Raw genomic sequence first — 26332 nt, 5'->3', positions numbered from 1 at the left:
ATCAGATTCTCTGAAATCTCCAATTTGGAGTTGATTTTTCTTTATCGAAAATGTCGAGGAAAATCACCGTTTCTTGAAAATTTCACGTTTCACATATTTTTGTGTAACTAAAGTCTCAAATTAAAATTCTATTAAAGTAAATTAAAACGACTCGTCCTTCTTATAACTCGCAAATTATTGATGTCTCGATATTTTAGAAAAATCATCTCCAAATTGACTTTATATATGTTCCTTAAATTTTATGAAAACTCGCAGTACAAAAATATACACATACAAGAATGACGAAGATGGTCGCAAAAGATGCAAATAATTTTCTGATACAGAAAAAGGCGGGAGTGGATGGAAATTGTTGTCGCTACCGCGTTTTCTCTGCTCGACGAGCTGAGTGTTCTTCCCATCCGCCCTCTTGCTCACAAGTCTTATGATATCGTGCCTTCAGCCTTTCCTCTTAGCCCGTAAAATTCCGCGAGATGTACGCATGCTTGCAAAATAGGTACAAGCTGCGCCCTCGAGTCTTCCAGCGAGACATTTCTCTCGTGCAACTCGTTTTCGAAGAGATAGGAGATGTATTCGACGCAAATTTTATATATACATATATATATATATATGTATATATATGTATATTGTATATGTGCGCGTATACGTTATATAATTCAAATGTAAGCTCACTAACTGACAGAGTGATATCTCAGTTACGTCATACCTCATCTCCGCGGAATTTACAATGTATAATGCGATCGATGCAAATTATAAATTTTTAATTCACCGTCTTTCTCTTTTTTTTTTTACGTGCAAATTTCGGCTATATATTCGTTCAATCTACATTTCGCGTTGAGAATCAAGAACAATTGAATTACTTGGATTTAAAAAGATATGCTTTCTTCTTCGTCCGACATTCTTCTCCGGATTTTTCCGGAACTTATTCCTAAGTAGCAGACGACACGAATTCCACCAAAGAGAGAAAGAAAAAAAATGAGGAAGGAAATTATATTATTATCCAGACGAGGGAAAGAGAAACGATGCGTTACGCACATACACACACACACACACAAACGAGCATATCAAAATGTCGTTGACGAACGCAAAAAAGTGGATCGAGTTTCGAGGAGACGACGAAGCATTATTTAAATAAATGAATGCGATGCACGCAATGCCACCGAGGCGAATCGATAGCTCGACCACGCACTTCTATGCGTCCGCGCGCATTTGCATAATGGAAATTTCATTTCGATCTAAATACTACCGTCGCGACCCGTCGACGTCGACGATTCGAATACGTTCTCCTTATTTTCCACGGGAAGCTTCGGATAAGTCCAGAAAATTCAAAAATCCCCTAAAGCCTCTCGTTCTAAAAACATGTCCACCAGTTAATTACGCACGCAATTAGTTAAAAAATAAAAAAATATGTAACTCTCGTAGAGAGCACACGAAAAACCAATGATTTTCGCAAAGACAAAGAATCATCAGCTAACCGACTAAGCGACAAAGAATCGTTAATTGGACTCGCGCGCAGAGGAAAAAAAAATAGAGGAGCTGTCATCGCGGGAAGGAAAAAGCTCGGGGAAACGAATATGCGGTGCAATAATTAGGGGCAAGTACGCCGCACGCACACAAAGCGCGAACCGAAGCGGCGACCGACCTCTCTTTTTTATTCCGCATTCCTCTCTCCCTCCTTCCTTCCTTCCTTCCTTCCTTCCGTCATGTGATCACCGCTTCCGCAATGGCAATGGGCAACGACTGTTACTAGTATACCGCGGGATCTAACTTTAATTGAATTTAAATTGAATTTAAAATATTAATATCGTCGCCAGTTATTACGTTTGCCCGCTCGCGGCGTTATCGTGCTCGCGGCATTTCGCCCTTTACAGCTATTTCCACCCCCGATATCGCCCACCCTCTCTCTGACTCTTCCCTCCTCCCTCCCAACCGTGTGCACCTCTCTTTTTGCAACCGCTTTAAAAGGGCGCGTCATTCAGTCGGCGAATTAATTAGCCAAAAATTGAAAAGTCGCGTTAATCGTGTAAGAGTCTGCCTTCCCGTTCGTTTATTCTCGTTTTTCTTTTTCTCTCTTTCTCTTCCTCTTCTTAATTAAATTACATACGCGAGATTGTATCTCTGAAAGCGGCACCGCGGCTACCTCGCGGATATTTTTCTCGCGCAAGAAACGAGATTCGAGATGAAAGACAAACAGGGACAGGGAGTTAGTTACTCGGACACGCGCGGATATACCGAAATGGTCGAATGCATTTTTTGCTTTATCATTTATTTATGTTAATTAAATGTAGACCTGGCGTCGTATTTTATAAATATTACAGAGATCTGTAAGTAAGATTACAAACGAAACATTTATTATATAGCTCCACTTAGATTAGTAGACGTTAGATATACATATATTTTTTTCCTTTCTCCAAGTACGGTCGAATTTAACGCGAATGCGACGAAACAAAGGTAACAATAGAGTTTCGAGAAATTCAGGACGAGTGATGAGTTCGCAGTGTTTCGAGAACCACGGTCCGTCGAGGATTAAAAGGAGATCCCGGGCTGGGAGCGCGCGTCACTGAAATCCTAGGAGGTTCCGGTATAACAAACGCCAACACTCTCGTATTTGGATACCCTGTAACCAGGGTACGTTGCTTTTGTAGATCGAACACCAGCGCGAAAGTCGAAGAGGCCGCCCTAAGGGCGGAAACCGAGCAAACACAGAGACGACGACGAATGCAGAGAGCCGGCCGGACAGCGCTCTCGAGGATTAAACAAAGCAGAAATACATTTCTAATGCCGGAGGGATAGTTGATCGATAGCTGTTTTCTTTTTTCTTCCTTCCTCCCTCCCCCCTTTCTCTTCTCTCCCTTCGAGAGCCGCGCCCTACGCCGGATATCCGACGCGGAGAGGCGCGGCCCCCACGGATATACTCCGTCCCCGTTAATTAAAATGGAGAGAAAAACAGAGAAATCAAACACACTCGTCGAACGTGTCTGACTGATATTTGCGCGAACTTGAAACCCGATGGGTGGATTTTCGGCGGAAAAGCTCCCTATAATAATAGATTCAAAAGCATGGGAAAAACCGCCGGCGCGACAGAAAGAAATCCGCGTTGCTCGATATTGGCTGAACTGGATTATTTCTCGATCGTAACGCATATTACCCAAAATATATTCTGTTTATTGTATATTTTAGGAGTACAAAAATATTTTCATGATATATATTTTAAATGTTTTAAAATATATTTTATTCTTTGATTATAATTAAAGATATAGATTATATTAAATAAAAAAAAAATATATATATATATATCATAATTTATATGGCGGATTCTTATAATGCAAGATAATAGCAAACGCGACAGGTTTCCGTGTTTCTGCGAACGATCTGACGTTTCTTTTGTCAGGTTCAAAGCCCGAGGAAAATTTCATCGCGTCGGACAACGCGGAGGATCCGCAAGCAAGAGGGGGGCAGCGGAGCGAGAGTTTGGGATCGGACAAAGAGCCCGTTCCGGTAACCAACTTAACCGGAAACTTCGAATCAAAGCAAGCACGGAGAAAGTGGCCGCAGGGGTCAGCCTGGGCCGGGCCGAGCCGGTTCATCGTGAAACTCGATTTACTACCGCGGCGTAATGCAACGTGCGCTTCTCTCCTTCCCGCCCTGCCCTTCACCCTCGTCGTCCTCGTCCTCGTCTGTTTGCGTGTAATTGGGAAGCTTAAGCCCTGGTGTACGATAATAATGCGAGTTTCCCCACCTGATCGAGTTACTTCGGGATTGTCTTGGCCGCCGCGGGCTAACGCGTCGCCCAAAATGGACGAGGGGGAGGCGAGTCCCGTGATTCCCGCACGCGAGCTTAAGGGCCGCGGGTGGCTAGGGAATTGCGTTCGCCAAACAGAGCGTTTCTGCGATTTGCTGTAATTCCGGCCGGGAAAACCTCCTCTCACCTGTGGCTAATGCATGCAGCAACTGGCTGTCCATGATTCGCTGTTTATTATGATTGTAATATTCTCGTTTATTATGACGGCAAATTGCATTATTATCGCGTTTCATCGTTCGCCAAATCAAATCGAATCTCATCTTATGGATTCTCGGGAAAATGCGATTCGGATAAAATAGATTTGAATAAAATAAAAGTTTTTTTCCTATATACTTTCGTTTCTCTTATGAGATAATTCGTACAGACAATTCGACGTTAACAGATTGCCGGAGGTATCGAACAAAGATGATTCCGTGTGCAAATGATAGAATGACGTCGTGACCGAAAATCGCCCGAGCCTTCGATAAAGCCGGCGCTATTTTTCGTAAGGATTTGGAGAAAATCACCGGACGGGCGAGCTGGCTTTCGGCGAATCGCCGAGGCTTTGCCGACGCGATCCCGAACGAGATTACCCGAATACCCGAATGCGTTTAATGCTTCTCCCTCTTTCGCCCTCCATACTGACTCTAATATGTGCGTAACGCACAACAGGTATGATAATGCGAGCCGTGTGTGCGCGCTGTCGTTTATATACCCAGACAGGGATTAAAGTAATGCATCGATGCACCGGTTTGCCGCATTGAGCCAAATGAGGAGATTTAATCCCCCTCGTGCAAATTACATACACATTAGTGACGCTCAAGGGATCCCCCCAGGTACAGAATCCTACGCGTATCTTTGAATCATCATTCGCCACGAGTACGAAATTATTACCTCCTAATTGTTTGTCACGTATTTTATCTCACGCGGTAAAAAAGTGCGTAAAATTCGGCATAGCTTTGTAAAAAACGGCAACGTTAACGTCATTTATTTAATACGACAGACAGGGGGAGGAGGAAGTAATTTTTTGGGCCCCGTGAATATATCCGATACGGTAATTCAATTTTTGCCGAGGTCGGCCACGAAATATGGATGTTCTCGCAGAATTAAGACACAAATCTCGTGTAACGTAATGACGTTGAGCAAACATTCCTTTGAAGGAGTTCCGTGTCTGTTTATAGTCATTTAATGGATTCCAAATAGGACGCTTCGCCTATTGCGTATCTCGTCCAGAGTGCACGTCGCAATTAACCACGCTGATTAGGCTTTGAAGCGACAAGCACACGATGAAAGGTTCATATACACTCTCCTCCATAATATCGTTGATTTTATACCCAAAGGATTCAAATTTCTCGAAATGCAATAGAAATAGCGGGGAACGCTAATATGATAAGATTATGTAGCAATTTAATTAGCAAAATAAGATTTCACTTATTTTATTATATGTATAACTTATATTATTAATTTTTTTATATGTATTTATATAACTAGTTGTATTATTTGCTGTATTTTTTCCACATGCATATATATTCTTTAAAATTTATTTTAAAAAAATATAAAATACTATACTAAAGCCAATTAAAATAGCTTAATTCAGTTAATTCAAAAAATTCAGAACATCCATTTCAATGTGTGTATATAAAATTTATATAATTTATATATATATATATATATATATATATATATATATATTAAGTTTGAATCTGGAGATTGTAAAAATATATTGAAACAAGTTCGCCAGTCATTTCGTTAATAAATACGGTTCAACAATTACTTTGAAGCAAGATTAGAAGTAGCGATCATTCATCAACGTAACGAACTAACTTTTGACTAAAACGATGCAACAACTTACTTAGCGAGGGGATCGGACGAAGAATATGATCGGAATCAGGAGTAGAGAGAAGGGTGATTTGAGGGGACGGCGTAGAGAAACGAGTCGTGGGAGAATTCGAAACCGAAGCGCGGCCATCAAATACGCATTCGGAGGGATTTACAAGTTATTCAAATATTCCCCACCCGCGGTAAGCTACGATGAATACTCGGTGTTCCAATTTAATCCCCTTCGAAACCCGTCTGCCCTCAAATCACATCCTCGTCGCTCGTGAACTGAACCTCCCCCTCTTCTCATTTTCCCACCCCGTCGTTCAGACGATTCGCCATTAATTCATTCAGTCGCATCGGAAAAATTTCCGAGCTCGGAGAACTGTCGGTACGAAAAAAAAAAATAGTACGAAATAACTTGCGGTAAAGCGGATTTCTGTCGGCATGGCGACAATAAACTCGAACGAAATTATTGGTCGGCCTGATGTAGAAAAAAAATATATATTAAAAAACGAATTAAAAAAATATATTATAATTAAATTCCATATCCACATTTAAACATAATTATTTAGCAGTAAAATCAATGAAATATTCCATAAATTTTGCTTGATATTTGCTAGACATCCACGTGTGTTCAAATTAAATAGACCCTTTTTTTCTATGTACAAATGCCTTGCTTTATGATATTTTTTCATTCGCAGGACGATGAAATATTAAAACAGTATGTGTACTTGGGTTGTATTTAAATATACGTTATTTTAAAACATAGTTATTAATTTTTGACGTATTTTAAAAATACGCAAATCTGAGTTTTACGCATTTTAAAAGCGCGACGCGAATATGCGTAGCTTTGTTGTGTTACCACCACCACCGCAGGCTATCCACATTATTTCGAAATATGGAACACAACGTATGCACAGCTGGCCTATTTTTGCAATCTGTGCATACATTGCGGAAAATAATCATTGTGTGCCAGAGAAAGTCGCGGGGATTTTATAGAAGTATTGCGGCGATGCGTTGAATGTGTAGGACGTCGTTTTGTACGAAATCCTATGTTTGAAGGACAGAAACGGCATGGAACGCGAAGAACCCAGAAAAATGATTTATTTGACAGAGAAACGACATTTAATCAAAAGCTTTCCGAGATAAAAATCGTCTTAAAATTCTTTAAAAAGTCGCGCGTTTACATATGTATAAATATATTACAACCGAATCGTCGCCTACGATGCGTCATTGATCGGCAAGGCAAAAAGTACGCTTGTTTCCACCCCTGTTCGCGATAACGCCGCAATATCCACGTACTTTGCATAAAAATATCAATGTAAAAGCATAGAAAACAGATACCGGATTATCTGAATGTATTTGTAAGACCACTTACCGCGTTTATCGCGGTTGCATCTCGCATACGGGCGCAAAGTCACGATATGGACGCTGTTATATTTGAATACGCGATCGTTACCGACGACGCGTATATACAAAATCACGCAGAGCTTTATGAAGCGAACGTTTAAACCTCCTGGCGAGCATTGTCGCACGTGCGAGCGCGGAATTAATGTCGTCAAAGCGAATTGATATTTTGATCACGCAGGCCACAGAACGGCGTCCGGGTAAACGTAATTTCGTTTGCGCGTAATTGAGCGTATACCGATCGAGAGATCGCGGATGGATCGATTAGTATCGCAGTTCGTAAAACTAACTCGATCCGATACCGTTTGCCGGACAGTTATGTCCGGAAAATTGCTCCGAATTTACCGCGCTCTGTCGATTCTTCATCCGACAATAATACACGCAAGAAAGGTTAAAATTGATACAAGGCAGATCGTTTAAAACGATTAAAACGTCAAAGTTACGCCGAAAGTTTAATTTATTTCCTCTGTTATATGAAAGTTTTTTTTTAGATATACGAAAAGATGCTTCTAAAGATATTTAAAGATATTTATATTTAAAAAAATATTGTATAATATATTACGAGATCCGACACATTAGAATCCACGGAAATACGGCATGAGAGAAAGATTTCGTTTTCCAAACCCTTACACTCGAGGTGAGCGAGAGTCCGTAAGTGCGTTTAAGCGCCGCATCTACGGATTACACGAGAGAACGGGACGAGTGCTCTGCTCTTTAACGTTGCTCGATAAACCGAGACTGGAACTCGATAGACCGACCCTCTCTCTCTCTCTCTCTATCTCGTCGTACGAAATAATAGCGCCGTGATGCGTGTAGCGTCACAAACGAGCGTTGAAAGACCGAGCTATACCGGAAGGTAGGTAGGTGGATCGAACCAGGAGGGTGGACGTTGGTCAGAGGACCAATCTTGACGAGGACAACGATGATATCGAGGGGGTCGCGTTTTCATTGGCGTACGCTTTTGTCGGATAATAACGGATAATAATGCTTAAACGGACGATCGTCGATTCGATTCGATCGCGATTCGATTGTCTCCGCTATTGCGACGACCGCGAAGTGCCTCATGCATGCGGCACAAACGCACTCTCATCTCTATCCTGCGTGACGATCAGAAGCAATACGCGAGAATACGGCACGTATTAATAAAACACGATGGCGTGCCGAGAGATTTCGCGATCGAATTACAAAAGAGTTACAATTATCGAATTACAAATATAATTCACGAATAAAATATTTTTTTTGACAATGAGCGTCCGCTATGTCAATTGTTTGTCCTCTTACGCCGCTATTCACATTTGCGGCTATCATATATATAGGTATCATTTCACAAAAGTCTATGAAGTAATATTAGTTATAAGCACATGCATAATTAATTTAGACTTACTTGATTCTTGCCCTTGAGAACGAGGACATTGGTGACGCGGCCGAAGGGCAGACCCAGATGGATGATTTCTGTCTCTGACACCTCATTAGGTATGTTCCTAATATGAATGACTCTGGAAGGTTTGCCACTGTGACTCTTGTCGAGCTTAACCTGGAACAAAAAGAATGAATCCCTCGTGAGTCATAGTCGGATAAGGCGAGCTGAAAACTTAAGTCTAGCTTCCAATAAATATATAGCCCGTATAAAAAAGAAGGAAAAAGATACAAATAGTATCACAAATAAAAAGAAATTGTTAGAATTGTATATCTAAAAAACTAATCTTGTTTCTGAATCTAATTCAACATATAATACAGCCCAGCAGACTCAAATATCGCTATGACATACGCAATTAAGCAGAGAATTATCAATTGATCATTCTCTAAAGACTCCTTGTATATCATATATTCTTACGACAGAGCACCGGAGAATTAAGTGGTAGACATATTTCAAGTGACGATAAACACAAACAATCATTTATAGTTTTATTTAAATAAAATATTATTTCAAAATTTTATTTTCCGTGAGAGAATGCTAAATTCTAAATAAATAGGAAATATTTATTTTAAATGTAATAATTAAAATTATTTGTTAATATATTCTGAAAAGTATATTAAACGGTTTCATTTGAAATAATGTTTTAAAATTTTCAAATTTGCATTGATTCAAAATTGCATTTCAAATATTATTTCAAATATTACATAGAAAAGAAAAAAAGTAATCACTTTTGCATTTATTTTAAAAATAAGTACGTTTAAATGTTTGAAACATAAATTATTCAATGCTAATTTACGAAAACTTGAATAATTATTTTATATATTTTATAAAATATAACATATTTTATAAAATATAAACGGATTTAAGAGAATAAACCGTAATATGAAAATAAATAGCACAAGTACAAATTCATCGTTCATATTCTTTTAGATATTTTATGCTCGCGCATAATGAGAAAAATAATTATTTCAATCGATTAGCCGCGAAATTTCTCTAACGAGAAATGTATGTTTCAAATATTTATTTCGGATTCGTAAAATCAACTATCATATATATTTCAGATATAGAATTATGATTAACAGAGTATTATATAATTTATGCAAATGCAAATTATTATTATTACATTAACCTTAATGTACCTATATTGTTAAATTAATCATTTATAACAAATGTAGGAAAAATAACTTTTATGTAAATATTTTTTATTTTCTATTTCAAATACGATCACATGTGTCCATCCCTAGAATTAATTCGCAAGGAGTAGAGCAAGACAACTGGCCCGACGAAATTTTCGGTCGATCGTTTTTTCGCGAGAAAGGTAGAGATTTTATTGAATTCTCGGCCGCTTACATTATATTCCATATGCGATGGGGCGAAAGTCGAAGAATGCGCGCGTCTAAGATATACGTATATATATTCTCGATTCTTGTGTATGCGCGTATATATATGTATACTTAAGTCGAAACTCTCGTGCTGCCGGGGGCGGAGTTTTCAATCACGTCTCTATCTAGTCGAACTCAGTCGGGAGCCCGGGCGCTTCTTCCTCCCCCTCGCTTCCGGAAAGAACCCCCGAAACCCCATTTCTGTGTCGGCTTCGCCGTTGAGGTTTTCCCCGTCTTTTTTTCCTCGCCGTTCCAAGGCTCTCTTAGGAACGTCGCTGAGGTTTAGTCGGGCTTAACTGATCGGAAAACGCGTTTCTTACCGGGTTAAGGAAGATGGATATTTCAGAGGCGCCCCATCCTTAATCCCCCCGCGGCCCCTTTCACGGAACGAAGTTCGAAAGAACGACAGATATTTTTATTTGAGCGTATCAATCGATACACAGCGGCACGAACCAAGTGCAAGAGAGACGGATAATTAAAAACACTCCGTGGATTATGAGTTATTAGCGGATAATTGATTTAATTAATCGGTTAATTAATTAATCGCGCAAATGAGTTTACAGAACGGTGGAAAATATAAATATACAACGATAAAATGTATATATTATAAATGAGAATCAAATCAATTTTCAAAATACATGTGCGGAATAACATTATATTATATAAATGTAGTAGAAATATAAAGCGTAGAAACGATGAATATTATTTTTTCCGGAATATATCCATCCATCAATAGAAAGCTACTTGCGAATTCTCGATGTATATTGTCCCAAAATTACTGGATGTTTTTAAACAGATTCTCTCTGGCCAATTTGTGAACACAATTATATTCCTTATCGATAAAATTTTTTTCTTGTATCTTTCAAATATCTTTTAATTACGTTTTAAATTAAAATTCCATTAAATTAAATCCTATCTGAAATTAACTGAAGAATGTAGTTTTGTTAATCTTTAAAATTTTAATTTGCGAAAAGCTTTTTCTTTTAATCGTTTATAACTCGGAAATGATTGAAAAGCTCGATATTTTTGCGCTAAGAAAAAATCCAAGTTGGCCAGAGAATATACTCTTAAATAGGATATCCGGTGGTTTTATATAAAACACATTTGTCTCGACGTGACGGGAGTATCAAGTGAGAGCTAAACGGTTTATCTTCTCTTTCATAAATACCGGGAGATGGCCGGCATTAATTAACTCAAGGTATAAGAGGAAGATCTCCTCGACTGTCCGCGAATGAATTAAAAATCAACTTTCGCCGACGTCCCTTTATGTCCACCTCAATTTTCCCGGCGTGACGTGACGCGGCCACGTCGTCGCTTTAATCTCGCTTGTACGAACTGCCACGACAGCGACAACGACGATGACTACAACAATGAAATCGGATTATAAACGAGTTGGCGTGCCGTAATAAGACGGATTCCATGACGAGGCGATAAAGCGTTTCTAGCTCAACAGGTCAAAGTCGCGACGGAGTGGCACGACTTCCCTTTTAAACGTTCAAACGAATATAAAGGAAGAGAGATTATATGAAATTCCCGCCCTGATCTTATATTTTATGTATGGATTATCCTTGATTGTGGTATTTTATAGATCTTACAACAAATAAAAAAATTAATCGGAAAAATTATATTAACTATTAACCAACCCTATCTTCCTTGAGTCTTTGCAATAATTTTTTAATTTTCTGCATTGCCCTTTCCTTGAAATATCTCTGAAACAAAGAAATAAAAGAGAATAATGGAACACAAGTATACACTGAGAGAATTTCCTCTTAGAATTTACCTTGAAAATCATGGTAATCGTGGGACAATATGGCACGAAAAGAATTTTATGAGAATTTCTCTGATTAATAATTATTACAATAAAAATAATATCTATCACAATAAAATATATTTGATAAAACATATTTGGTTAATTTTACTAAACTGCATAGTAAAATTGATCAAACATATTTTATATTTTATTGTAATAGATATTATTTTTATTGTGATAAATATTAATCAGAGAAATTCTCATAAAATTCTTTTCATGCCATACTGTCCCACAATTACCATGATTTTCAGGATAAATTCTAAGAGAAAATTCTCTCTGTGTAGCAAAGTTCTAAATGTTCCTTTATTTTCTAATACGTTCGTACATTCACGTGTCATAACGTGAAAGGTACAAGAGATGTAACAGAAGGGGTGACGAGTCACGATGAGAGAATGTTAACCGCACATGTCGAAGATATCGATCCTAAACGCGAAACGAAATGCTTGACCGGCGACGGGAAGAATTCCATGGAAAGGTCCAGGAGAGGGTACGACACGAGTGCATGTCGATTCCGGAAGAAGGACGGTTAATTGCTCGGTGTTTCTTCGCCGCGCGCGAAGGAACGCGCCGCGCTAACAAGATTCGCTTCGAGTGGCGTTCATTCACCGTCGAGAACCACCACCGTCTCACCTCGCTTCCAGTCCAGACTGCGTGTTTCCGGGTTCTCCACTTTGAACGTATATATAGAATAGGAACTCCGGCGCAGACTCTCAACTCTTCAACCCCTTCTTACAAGCTCAGCTGCGATCGAGAACATCACTTTGGAGCGAAACTTGAGTCACCAGTTGCTAAGTTCGCGATCATACACGTTCTAAAGCGACGATATTTTTAAAATATCTAAATTTTTTACTTATTAATCACGTATTAATTACGTAAATTACTTTTTCTCTCTATTATGTTTTGAGCGATAAGAGAATTGAGAGTTACTCCTCTCCGCTTCTCGTCCAAAGCGCGTCCTTTATCTCGGACAGGTTTCATCGATCGATTTTCTTCACCGTAGCCGATAATTAGACATAATGAAGGCAATTCGTGGAAAATCGCTCTTAGGAAATAGGCCACCCGAGCCTCGTGCGTCACAACGACAAGTGACGCCAAAAGTCGAATACGATCCCGCGATCTGATTTATTGGCAAATGTGCCGCTGTATGGTCGCTATAGCGTGATTTGTTGTCTGTTGTGAGGTCATATTTCCCGACGTTACACATACCTAACACTATCATTATGAATGTATGTAATAAAAAAATTTCCCATGACAATTTTGACGAAAGAAAAATAGAGAAAAGAATATTAATTAATTTTTAAACGTCTCTCGTTTAAAATAATTTAAAAATCTCCAGCTTTTAATAATATTAGTAATATTATTTTTTGTCTTATTTTATTTAAATAATAAATCCAGTTTTTTTCAGTACGGTGTAAAAATCAAAAACATATGTATCCTTCAAATTATGACACCGTGATTTCATAATTATCTCTTAGTGTCCTGTACGCGGGTTCTAATAAAATTTTATACGAGATACGCGTATCCCAGACGTCGTAAAACAGAAAGCCGCAGTAATTGTAAATTCGTCGTGGCGTATCACACGCAGTTACATCTGTAGCACCGTGTTATTTCGGTGTAAAGCGCCGGTAGTAAGTCTTACGCGAACGATAAACACGTGACTCCCGTAACTCTCGTCCCTGCGTGTTCTATAAACGTCGAAAGGTAAGCGTGTAAAAGTGAAGTTAACAGGCCAACCTTTACGGCGTCGCCGTTAAGCGACGTCTTAAAAGTATCTGTAAATGAGAGCAACTTGCCTGTAACGGATGCTGCCTATTACGTAGTCATGACGATCGTTAAGCATGATCGTTTACGGAAAACGCCGAATGGACACTTCGATCTCTCGCGAGTACCGTTAATTCTTATCTCTTGACATTCGCCATCAATATTTTCATGATAACAAATAATTCGTCGAATCCACAAATAATATGATCATTCAGAACGCGAGAATATCTTAATATTGAAAAAACTCGAAATTTTCGGAAGGATAAACTAAATTATTTTATTAAAATACGTAACAAATATTATTCTTTTGTCTAAAAAAAAAAAAAAAAATAATATTCATGAAAATATTTTACGAGAATTAATGGTACACACGACGTAGAAAGAATAAAATGGATGAATATATCGCGATGTTATTACATTGTGAGTCTGTATAATGAAATCTCATGTTACTAAATGAATTCTCGTAATTCGAGCGTTTTTAACAATATAAAATAATTATTATATATTTTTTCATAAACCATAATTTTTTATAAGATATTAAAATGTTTTATTATGTTTAACTTAAAATGTTTTATAAAATCGACTAAAAATAAATTCAAATAAATATATCCTCGTAATTGTTATGATCAAATAAAAAAATATATATATTTTATATTATATATTTATATGTAATATATTATGTTCGATAATAAAACGAACAATAACTATTCGAAAAAATATCGCGACGCTGATTCACTGTATGCTTATATTACAAGCTTATATTAGGCACATAATATGAAGAACTTTACTGAACTTTGCAGTCAATAAGTATATATATAATGCAACCTGTACAGTCGCATATAATACGAGGTCAACCGGTCGCACAAGTTTGCTAAGCTTTGCGCATCTTTATCTCAAGGTTATAACAGCCGTACGTCACACTTACATATTGTTTACTGTGTTTATGTGGCGCCATACATTATTGTATTAATAATTTGCGTACGCTCTACTCTGAGTACATAAGATAAATGACGAAGTCTCAATTATTTGCACGTACTTGAGACTACAATAAAAAATCGTTTGCGATAAAGTAATCTAAAGACTGGTGATGCTAAAAATACAAATCCCGGTATATTGAGCACACCTGTTTGAAGATAAAACGGAAAAAAATAGAGATATGAGACGATTCTTTTTACTTCGTGAACAATTCCGCGATTCAAAAACAAATATACATAAATATTTGACCGATTTTGATCGAAATTTTATATCACTCCCGAAGAGTACATTAATCATCAAGAACCACATTGCGGATTCTCGATATAAAAAAGCGGTTAAATGGCGTAGGATAAAAGGGGAGATAGGAAAAACGTGATTTAGATTCCAACAGACGGCTGGATGCATTCGCCTCATTTCCTCGCCCATTTCCCAAAATAAGAGAAAATTGGGGAGAAAAGCACACGCGCGTTGCTCCTTGCTTTTGCACGAAGATAAATGTTACGCAATAGTCGCGTACCCTCTAAAAGTTTGACCTCGGTCAATCGTAATTTATAAGAGTGGGAGGGACCGAGAGCAAGATCGACGACGACCTCGAATTCGAAGTAACCTTTCAAGATCGATAACAATCGCAAACGTTTCTCTTTTCTCTTTTTTTTTTTTTTTTTTTTTTTTTGAACGCTTAATATGATTTCCGTTATAAAAATGTTATAGACACATATATCGATGTATTACAATATATTTTGCGAGCAAACTATCGCGAAATATTTCTCTATTGTATGCGGATCTCGTGTTATTTCAAGCGAGAAACATTATTATTGTACGTGTCGACAATTTCCTTGTTTAAATAAATATACATAGTTTATATCTCTTGCGTCGCAGTATTCAAGATAAAATGTAAAAACCATTATTGAAAAACACGTCTGATATATCATGGAAATAGCGAGGAAGAGAGGCAACTTCACGTCTAATTGTTTCCGACGTTGAAAAGTTTGAATAAATATTAAACGAACATTCATGAAAAAGGAGAAAACGGCAAAATAATATCAAGTGCAAATATCTCGAAAGCGAATGAAATGTTCGTGAAAATCATCTCGACATTACGCAGGATTCAAACATCAATCCCACGTGCCCATCATGCCTCGCGATCGACGCCATCTTGTTCGGGCGCGAAAGAATAACGATGTAGCCGGAGACGGAATGAAATGCGACGAAAGAACAACATTTGCGTGTAAAATAGAAGAAAGAGAATAAACTTACGCCGAGGAAGTCGACGGACATTCTTAGGTGAGAGCCTCTCCTGTCCCACGTTTCGTGCTTGAGGCTGCTGCGCATGCCTATGGATCCCCCGAGCGCCAGCAGGTGGTGAGACTCGCGATAAACGTCGAACGAAGTACGCGGCGCCGGCTGCTCGACGACGCCGACGCCGATGTCGCGACCCACTTCCGCCATTTCGACACTCCCGCGCGAGCACGAGATTCTTGTTAATAAACCGAAACATTACCAAACTATAGACGTTGTCGCGAACGCGAGCCGCGTCGCGTCCGCCGCGCGCGAACGAGTGTACGGAACAACGTGTTGCGGCCCGGTCGATGTCACATTGACGCTCGGCCGCTTCCGCCGCGACTCGGCGACCTTCGGCTCGCGGCGGCGCGCCGCGCGCCACCGTCGTCGTTCGCGCGAGTCAGTAACAAGATGTGAATTGGCGGTCATTAGTGAAATGTCGAATATAATTGTGCCAGATTTAGTGTATTTAACGTAAAAAGTGCTTCGGCCGATGAATCAACGAGAATATTGAAGGAGAAAGAATAAGTAAGTTTGACGCAATTGCAATATTTCGTAAAAATTCGAATATTTTTGCTTTCAAATGTTAATCTACACGTGTACCAGGATTTATAATTTTATGCGTAATTCTTGAATAGCAATCATTTTTTGATTGTATAGATATGAACTAGTATTAATTATTTTATCAAGTAATGAAAGAAATTAATGATCGCTGCGTCGATTACAGCTATTCAATGTGTTGATTGTGGTTATTTAAAGCATTTCTAAAAAGCGGTTAGATTCAATGTGCTACATTTTTACCATTCAGTTGGCTAAACTGTGTAGAAGAAGCTATTGTATGGTGGTAACTTGAAAACTGTTAATTTAAATTACATTTTTTTAGAATTACTTAAGAATTATAAACTTCACACACACACCTTCAAAAGCTGTTTAAAATAAAATTATATTACATTTTAACATAAATCAATTAATCATTTTGTATATAAAAATACTAAAATAGAATCATCAAAAAATTTATGTTTTACGAGATTCATAATTGCTTTTGATGTATTGTGATAAAAAAGATGCATTTTTATATAGTACAAATCCACTTTTTAATATGTCTTTATCTAAATACTTTCATATATAGTTTAATAAAATAAATCGAGTACACACACAAAAAAACATAACTGCAAGTATCTTTAATGATACATTTTGTATTTATTTTTAATAGAAAATTTTTAATTCACATAAAAATAAAAGAAAAAGAATAATAAATTAAATAGAAATCTTTAGTTGGAATTATATTACTGATTGATAGAATTTGTAACCTGCTTTGGATCAAAGTTGTGCTTATTCGATTCGAAACGAAATTGAACTTTAAAGCCGACAGTTTAAAAATTCCATTTCATGCAAATGAAGATAGGGGAGATGCGCGTTAATTAGCTTTAGGCTTCGCAATTCTGCTAAAGCTTCGTAAAATGAATTCGGGTTTATGTTAACACCGATAAGAGAGAAATAAAATTTGTTTTTTATTTTGAAATTAGAACTCTTAATCGAGATAATTAATAACATATTGTAGAAACGTACTATCAGATCATTATTATGTGAGAAATCTAAAAAACTAATATATATATTCAATACATTATACAAATAATATATATTCCCACAACGTGTATATGTTTTAACACATTGCATTTCTTAATCTAATATTTTATTTAATCATACACAGAGAGAATTCTCTTGGAATTTACTCTGAAAATCATGGTAACAATCGTGGGACAATATGGTATAGAAAGAATTTTATGAGAATTTCTCTGATTAATATTTATCACAATAAAAATAATATTATAATATCTATTACAATAAAATATAAAATATGTTTGATCAATTTTACTATGCAGTTTAGTAAAATTAATCAAATATGTTTTATATTTTATTGTGATAGATATTAATCAGAGAAATTCTCATAAAATTCTTTTCATACCATATTGTTCCATGATTACCATGATTTTCAGGATAAATTCTAAGAGAAAATTCTCTCTGTGTACTTGTATGCTTTAACTATATGTTCTGATAATGAGAAAACTAACGCAATTAATTGCATTTGCCAATTTTGACGTAAAAATATTTTTGGAAGCAATAAAACAATAAAAGAACCTTCCGCCGCTTACACGAATTACAAATTACACGTCGTTACGATGTCGTAATATGCTCGAGCAAGTTACACTGATGCGAGCATCGTCGTCTAATGGTGCAAGCGCATTTAGATTCGACGGCACGTGCCACGACGACGCAACAGGCGGCGGCGGCAGTCGCATCTCTATTAGAAATCCAAGTAGCTCTCCTCCACCTCCCTCTGCGTCATCCTCTACCCCGACCGCTATTTCGCTCCGTCGCGTTGCCCCGTTTTCAACCCCGTACCCTCCGACCCTCGCCCCGGCAGGAAAACCCGGACTCCTTTCTTCGGAAAAGCCATCCCAAGAGCTCCGGGAGTCTACGGAGCTCCGAGATAAGCGCTCGAGCCCGCGACAGATGCACCCGAGTGCATTCGAGGATGATGCAGAAAGGAAGAGAGCCCGTCCTCTTCCCTCTCACCACCATCGTCGTCGTCGTCGTCGTCGACCTCCGTCTCCTTTTGCTCCACAATAGGATGCATTCGCGTACCGGGGCTGTCGAGCCTTTGTGCATCCTTACGTAGATTCTGGCGACGAATTCTTTATAACGTCGGCCTGCTTCAACCGTTTCGGTTGCTTCGTCGTCAAATTTTAATCACGGGTTCTTTGACAAACTCGCGTAATCGAATCATTCCCTTGTAAAAAGTTTATATTCCGATGAATACCAGCCATAATATCGATTTCGATGGGACATTTGTCCCTCTTTTTTTCCGCATCGCACCCTTCCGCTCTCCTGATTTCCTGCATTCGATCTCTCGCTCTCTCTTTTCCTCTGTGCGACGAACTCGTGAAATTAACCGGCTGCGAACCCGTCGTGAAAAAGCACGCGCGAATATATAGCCGCCGCAATTATCGCAGATTAATTAATTCGATCGAATTTCATATGCCGAAAACTGTACGGATGAAAGGGGTTGTTTTGGCGAAACGATCGAGGAGTCGACCGAATAAATACGGTCCGATGAATTTCAGAAACACGGGAACCGAACGCGAATACTCTTCATATTTAATAAAAATGGTCAACGTTATTTTTAATTTCTTTTTCTGTCATAGTCATTTTCAAATCCACTTTTTCCGTCCAAATATCTTTCTTCGTCATTCATTCATTCCATTTTATCGGTATATTTTATACAATTACCGCAATACAATTTTTTATAATAGATTTCAGAACTACACACACAATTTTGAAGCCAATTATTAAAAAGTTTTACTCGAAATTTTTCGTTATTTACAAAGAGGAGACTATCAATTATTACTCATACGTATTTCTTCTAACTGTATTGCATTTTATTATAGATTATGTATGGATTTTATATATTATATATATTATATTATATATATAAGTATATATAACGGCAATATATATTTTATGGAATACAATATGATACACAATATAGAAAAATGAACCGACAAGAAATCACATTTAGCTTTAAATACGCAACGAATATAAAATATAAAAAGCAAGAATTTTTATTTTTATTTCGCCGATTTAATATGCCGCGACTGAAAATTCATGAAAGAGAGCAGCCAAAAATTTATTACAATGTGCATAATTTAAACCGTCGGAATCAGCGATCGATTCGCTTATTCTTATCATCGTATATATTAATTAGCGCTCAAATTAAGCTTCAGGCGTGAGAACAAAAGTCATTTTCCCAGTGATCCAGAAAAACGCGTCGATCGCCAACGTGAAGAAGAATCATATGACACGTGACAAAGAAATATCGTTCGTTCGTAGTATTGTTATCGTTGTATCATTGATATTTATTGACACAAATTCTCAACAAGACTGACAGAAGGATATCGCGGGAAGAAAAATCTTTGGTTTATCCAATTGGCCGTCAGAGAGAAAAAAGGATGGTAAAAAGAAAGACAAAGAAGACTGACTGGCTCAAATCGGCTTAAATCCAATCACGTGGCGTAAAAAAGACAGAGGAAGAGAAAGAGAAACGAATCTCGATGAAAAGCGCGGTAAAAGAGCGCAGCGAAAAGCTACGCTTGGAAGAGCGAGACGAAAAATAGAAGAAATGTATCCGCAGAAGTTGAAGCGAAAGGGTTAAGGCAAGGGGGACGAGAGAGAAAGAGAGCAACGTGCTGCGAACGTGTACGAGCGACCGCCTTCTCGATATTAATTAACGCCAATAATGAGTTATTTTCTGTTTGGCTTGGCGCAGACCCGCGCGTGCGAGCAACCACCGCTTGTGTGTCCCGTATATAGTTATACAAACGATCGTTTTCCGCCCGTTCCTCGCGCGTTTGTTTCTCCCTTCTCCTCCCCAGCAGCATCCAGCAGCAGCCGATTGCACCTCGCAAACCTCCGGTCGCCAATCATCGTGCGGCTTCGACTCCGATGAATACCAGCCACGGTATCGATTTCGATAGGACACTTGTCCCTCTTTTTTTCTGCACCGCACCCTTCCGCTCTCCCTGTTTCCTGCAACCGCCACCGATCTCTCTCTTTCTCCGTGTGTGTGACAAACTCGCAGAATTAACCGGCTGCGAGTCCGTCGTGAAAAAACGCGCGCACGAATATATAGCGTGACAGTCACCGCAGCCATCGCAGATTAATTAATTCGATCGAATTTCATATACCGAGGGCTGCAGCACGGATGAAGGGGTTATTTTGACGAAACGATCGAGGAGTCGACCGGAATAAATACGGTCCAATGAATTTCAGAAACACGGGACCGAAAGCAAACGCGCTCCGCGTTTAGTAAAAATGATCAATGTTATTTTTAACTTCTTTTTCCGTCACAGTCACGTGTCAAATCCACTTTTCCCCGGCCTTCGTCGTTCATTTAATCTATTTTATCGATATATTTCATAACGCATTAATTTTTAATAACAGACTTCAGAACCAATTTTGAAGCCAATTATTTTGTATTATTAGATAGCCGAAGATATTTGGAAGGTACGAACGAATTAAATCTCAAATAGTTTATATACAAAATCATAATCAGCATAGAATAATAATGTACAGTAATTGCCTAACATTGTGTATATTTTAATCCGAGTATCCGAATAAAGTTGCATAGCTTTTTTCTTTTTTTTTTTATTATAAAAAAGCGATCGATAATATCGGACATTTTCGACTCTTGAAATAGGTTTCCGGTAATCCGTTTTCGGCTTGATTACACGAGACGAAGTTGCATTCGGGGAATAATTTGCACGCTGGACAGGAGCGGAAGAACCGCTCTTGCGTTTTCGACAATTGCGACGAGCGAGCGATAATTCGATCGGTCGGGTTAAAGCAAAAAAACAATACCGCTCGGGCAAGAGAGCGTTAGAAATTTTCTACGCTCGCGTCGAACGTCAAAGTGGTTAGAGAAAAAATTTGTCAGCCCGATGTATATATATATATATATATCGCGGATGAAATCGCGTTCGCGCAACAACACGTGAAAACAAGCAAGCGTGATGACCGGCGATCAACGCGGTCGGTTGCGATCCATCGGTGTTTATGAATACGCGCGTCCGACATTTTGTTAAATGCTAGTGTGCGTTAAACAAACACACGTGTCTACAAAAATAGGAGAAGTTTGCGCGCCGCTGTAGACGCACGATCGCATATATGCGTATAGAGTATTATTCGCGTGCAATAAAAATTCTCAAAATTGCAATCGGTTTGCGAAGCATTTATATGCCGTTAAAATAACAAACGATTTATGAAAAAATATAAATTTCGCGATCAATTTATAAGATTTTATTTGCAAAATGTATGCTTTAGAAACTTTATAAAAATTTTGAATATGACAAGAAGAAGAAGAGGAAGAAAAAAGAGAAAGAGAGAAAAGAAAGACGACAAATCGAAATATAAAACAAATTTTTACAACTTGCTCATGTGTCAAAAGAATACGATAAATATATATTTTTCTAAAATAATAAGCTCTTCCATAAATAATTTCTTGAAATTTTCGACAAAAGTCAACGTCTTATCGTTCTGTTTAAAATGACAAACGAAACGTAAAGAGACACGAGAGAGGATTCGTTCAATCTTTTGGCAAAGTCTTCAATCGAGACGCAAAGTGTTCTCCCATTCCCTCCATTTTTCCACCCTTATCCCGGGGAGTCGCGTCCCATCCGCAGATCTCTCGCGTGCAAGCGGGGGTTTTCTCGCTCGACGCCCAGCGCCGCGACGCCGCGGGAATTATCGGCAAAACGTCAATATGCATTACGTCTCTCCGTCCACCCGCGAAACCCGGGTCCGAACACCGCCCGTCCTGGGCTCTTCCCTCATCCGACCCTCTTCTTCCTTCTATCGACAACCTGCAATCTCGCTGCTCGTTTTCTCCCTTTCTCCCTTCCCGATTATTCCGTAGCCCGTTTTTTTTCTCCTTTACTTTCGGCAAAGAGTTCGCTCGTTATTTCCTTTCTTTCATCGATTCGACATGCTCGATCGCCGACAGAAACGTGTTATATTATCGGCAGACTTTCGGCGACGGTTCAGCAAATTTTTAGCCCTATTACACCAATATGTAACATTTCGTGAAAGATATTTCTAATCGCGCTTCTCTCTTCGCAAGGCGTCGAAATAATTGTTATAATTTTTTTAATATGTTATGTGATCTTTCAACAAATTACATTCGAGTTCTTTGTGCCGCGACCTTTAACCTTTCAGTGTATAAGAGCGAAAATAATTGAATAATTAACGATGAGAAAACAAACTGTGCTTCTGACATCGGATTTTTACTACTTAGCGATTGATGTATATTTAACGTCGATGTATCCGACAAATTTCTTCCAACTAAAACGAATGCGCGATAACGATAGATATTAAATAAAATTAATTTAAATTCCAATCAGTGGCGAGAGAGGACTATTTTCAATTTTTCTTATGGAAGATATGAGAGAGTAGTAATATAAAAAAAAAATTTATGAAAGATGATTAATGTCGGGGTTGAATGTGTTGGCTGATGAAAACATTATGGTTGCGTATGCAGAATTTTAAATTCTAGATTGCACCAAAGCTATAATCGAATCGCGGAAAGATTGATTCTACACGACACGCGAATACTACGGTCTTCTCTCTCTCTCTCTCTCTTTCTCTCTTCTGCGTTTTTTCGGTATCCGAAGACGTGATAAATGATGCACGAATCAAGCGAGACGAATTTAAACACGGGTTGTATTATCGAATCTACAATCGCGATTGGATTAAAGTTTAACGAGAAATCAATCTCGCGGCCCTCGTAGATACGAATCGATCGACGTGTGCGAAACGTATAGATGCACTAATCGTCGGAGCGTCGTCTTAAACCGAATTAAAGTTTTGCGAATAATTGATCGGGGCTTGATGCATTTTCCCAGCGCGCCGCAATCTCGGATGAATACGCGGATTCGAACGAATCTACATATCATATGGGAGCCAATTTTGACTGCATAGCAGATGGTCGTACGTTCATAATTATTAATTATTAATTGACAGATTTAAAAAATGCTCACGCGAGAGAAATACGATCAAATTTAGAAATTGAACGGATAATTAAATTCATCAAATCGCTCTATTATTATATTCGACCCGAATTTCCGCAGCTGAAATAAGAAAGTCTTAACTTTCAGCTAACACGCGATTCGGCTATTCGTCGTAAAGGACGCATCAATAAGAATTTATTCTGTAAGATCGTAAGTCAAGTTTCGTATTTAATATCGACATGAAAGGAATCGACGGAGAAAAATCTGTTAATACATTAATGGAATATTACGATGGGGAGGGTTTCTATATTTTCATTGCTTTTATGGGGAGAAGGGTTCGAGACGGATTCAAAAGTGAGCTGGAACGGAAGTACTGGTTATTGATGAACCGTTCAGCCCTTTCTGCCCATCAGCGTTCTCTGGACGATACGATAAATATTCGGATAAGCCAGTTTTTTCGACCAGCTTGTACACGTGTTTAATCGCACGTTCTCCCTCTTCGCAAAAATAAAAGATGTGCAAAATGGAAGCCGATTCGATCCCTCGTCGAATCGATCGCGCGTCCATTTACGATGACAAATATCTAATTCTACGCTACTAACAAGAGACATCTGAATAATTAGTGAAACTATAGGGTACGCAAACTTGACCCGACGATAGAAGTAAATGGATTGTTTGTAATACGGAATCCTATAAATCGTGGTCAACGCTAGTTTGAAACTGTGACGATGACGTCAATTAAATAAAACGGTTCGGCTACGTATAAACTAGTTCAATCAATTTTCACCGTGCATTTGTTTGGTTCTTGATGAAATATACTGCAGATATCAATCGAGCAATTATGATTTCGGGAAAGTGTAAACAGAGCTAACGTGTATACATATAGAACTGTAAAACATTTGCGTAATTAACAAACTATATCGTAGACTATGTAGTCCAATGAAATAAGCTAATATCGTAAATTAAAATTGTTGATATAAATATTGCGCGTCGTATGAATATAGGTACATATAATTTTCACTCTACTTAATTATTGACCGGCTTTCGTGGAACACGATCGCTCAAGTAATTAAGCGCGAATTACGATCTTCGTACACATAAACTTAATGACGTGATATGCGTAACGACACATATCGACTTAGAAGCTTGTCGACGTGCTTTGAGGATCAACCGGATTAGTATGTCACATCAGTCGATCTCGATTAAATGCAAGTGAAAAGAACGGGCTTCTATCACTCGGTAATATTATTCATCTATTCAGTCCTGTCGACACTTTCTAATTTCATACACCATTTGTACACAGAGAGAATTTTCTCTCTAGAATTTACCCTGAAAATCATGGTAATCATGGTAATCGTGGGACAATATGGTATGAAAAGAATTTTATGAAAATTTCTCTGATTAATATTTATCACAATAAACATAATAATATCTACACGTTAAAATATAAAACATGTTTGAGTAATTTTACCATGCAGTTTACTAAAATTAATCAAACATGTTTTATATTTTATTGTGATAGATATTATCATTTTTATTGTGATAAATATTAATCAGAGAAATTTTCATAAAATTCTTTCCATACCATATTGTCCCATAATTACCATGATTTTCCGGGTAAATTCTAAGAGAAAATTCTCTCCGTGTACTTGCGATATACAAATGAAGTGTACGTATTTATTTCAAGAAATCTGCGGTTATAATTTTTTTTTTTTTCGTTATACATTAATTTTCCATGCGCGACATTTTATTCGCTCAACTATTAACATCTATATACGATATAAAAAAAAATCTTATCGCTGTCAATATCAATCGTCTTGGGATATGTTTGCGAAATGATGCCTGAATCCCTCGCTGCGATTAATACCGCAGCGCAACTCTATATTTGCTCTAGAATCCTCGGTAGAAGGAGAGTTCAAACATAAGAGTAAGTTCCGACAGTTTAGAGAAGAGAAGGGCGGGGGAACTTATCGGGATATCAACGTTTGAACGCGTGCTGCAAATTCGAGAATTCAAGATCCGGGGCACGCGTTGCTAAGGGTAAACTTGACGTGGAACGAATGCGTGTATAAAGAAAGTATATCGGAGAAAAATATTTTCGACATATTATTAACTGTGTGATTCACGATGCGATCTAGTTTCTTTTACTACTGATGTTATCAAGAAAACAACACATCTTGAATTTCCAGTAGAATAGCTAGACGTGAAATCCGACGAATTTTCGTGCCCTAGTATAGTCGACCACTCTTTTCGGATATTGCGATAAAGATTTCTTCATTTAATCGAGTTTCTTCAAAATACTTTCATCGAGTTAATATTTAATAATCTATCAATACTATAATTAATATCTCCTCCATAGGTAGAAGGCTAAATTATTATTAATAACAAATATATTAATAACGGGCTACCGCATAATCACTAATACTGATTATCAGAAACTCTTCCGTCATATGCGTATAGCATGTAGTTAATAATGATTTCATTAGTATATATAGCTGACAAAACCCGATTAATATTAAATTACATGATAATTAATTTCGGAATTTGTATTTTGTAAGCATAAATCTCGACGCAACCCAAAACAAACTCTTACAATATATTAATGAGCAGAATCATTTTGTATACATATTTCTCATAAATATTTCGTAGCAATATATAATCTATTTTACGAAAACGTTAATCAAGTATCTCTCTATTGTGTATCTCTCTATTCTTACAATAAAAATTATTTTTTCCCGGAAAGGATATCAAAAATTGTAGAATACTGCAAAAGAAAAATAAAAAAATAAAATAAAGCCGAATTTTTCAGAGAATTGTATTTGATCGCAATAAAAGCATCAAGGATTTCGAAGTTTTGTTTCTGACATCGCAGTTCCATTTGCATGCATGAAGGCGATGTCTTTCGAATGGTATACGTTAATTACGCGTGCACAGAGTTTCATGCATAATTATGGTAATTTTTTTATCTACGAGGAAAAGTATGTAATTGAATAATAGCTACGACTAAAGCAATATGTGTATGTACGCGAGTTTGTTCCTATAAAAAAGAGTGCTTCCACTGTGCTTCAAAGCGAGGCCAACATTTCAATGGCTGCTCGGCAAACTGAAAAAAAATTCTATGCCGCGCAGACACGCGCA

The 26332-nt window shown here is 37.8% G+C and overlaps 1 protein-coding gene across 21 annotated transcripts in view; it reads right to left on the bottom strand.

Annotated features, from left to right (window-relative positions):
* The window catches only part of Heph (polypyrimidine tract-binding protein 1 heph), a 381098-nt gene that overhangs the window by 80241 nt on the left and 274525 nt on the right, over window positions 1–26332 (bottom strand). For 20 of the 21 annotated variants that reach the window (XM_083042016.1, XM_083042017.1, XM_083042018.1 and 17 more), the window contains one exon: window positions 8391–8540. In XM_083042016.1, coding sequence (XP_082898142.1) covers window positions 8391–8540 — 150 coding nt within the window. Of the gene's footprint in view, window positions 1–8390; window positions 8541–15608; window positions 15891–26332 lie in introns of those variants that run through there. The other variant, XM_083042033.1, reaches the window with a different exon arrangement.

Source organism: Prenolepis imparis, unplaced genomic scaffold (genome assembly GCF_030444845.1).
Source record: "Prenolepis imparis isolate NDT839.2.m4 unplaced genomic scaffold, iyPreImpa1.0 SCAF_7, whole genome shotgun sequence".
In the NCBI taxonomy this organism is placed as follows: domain Eukaryota; kingdom Metazoa; phylum Arthropoda; class Insecta; order Hymenoptera; family Formicidae; genus Prenolepis; species Prenolepis imparis.
This window is presented reverse-complemented; position numbering and strand designations above follow the sequence as displayed.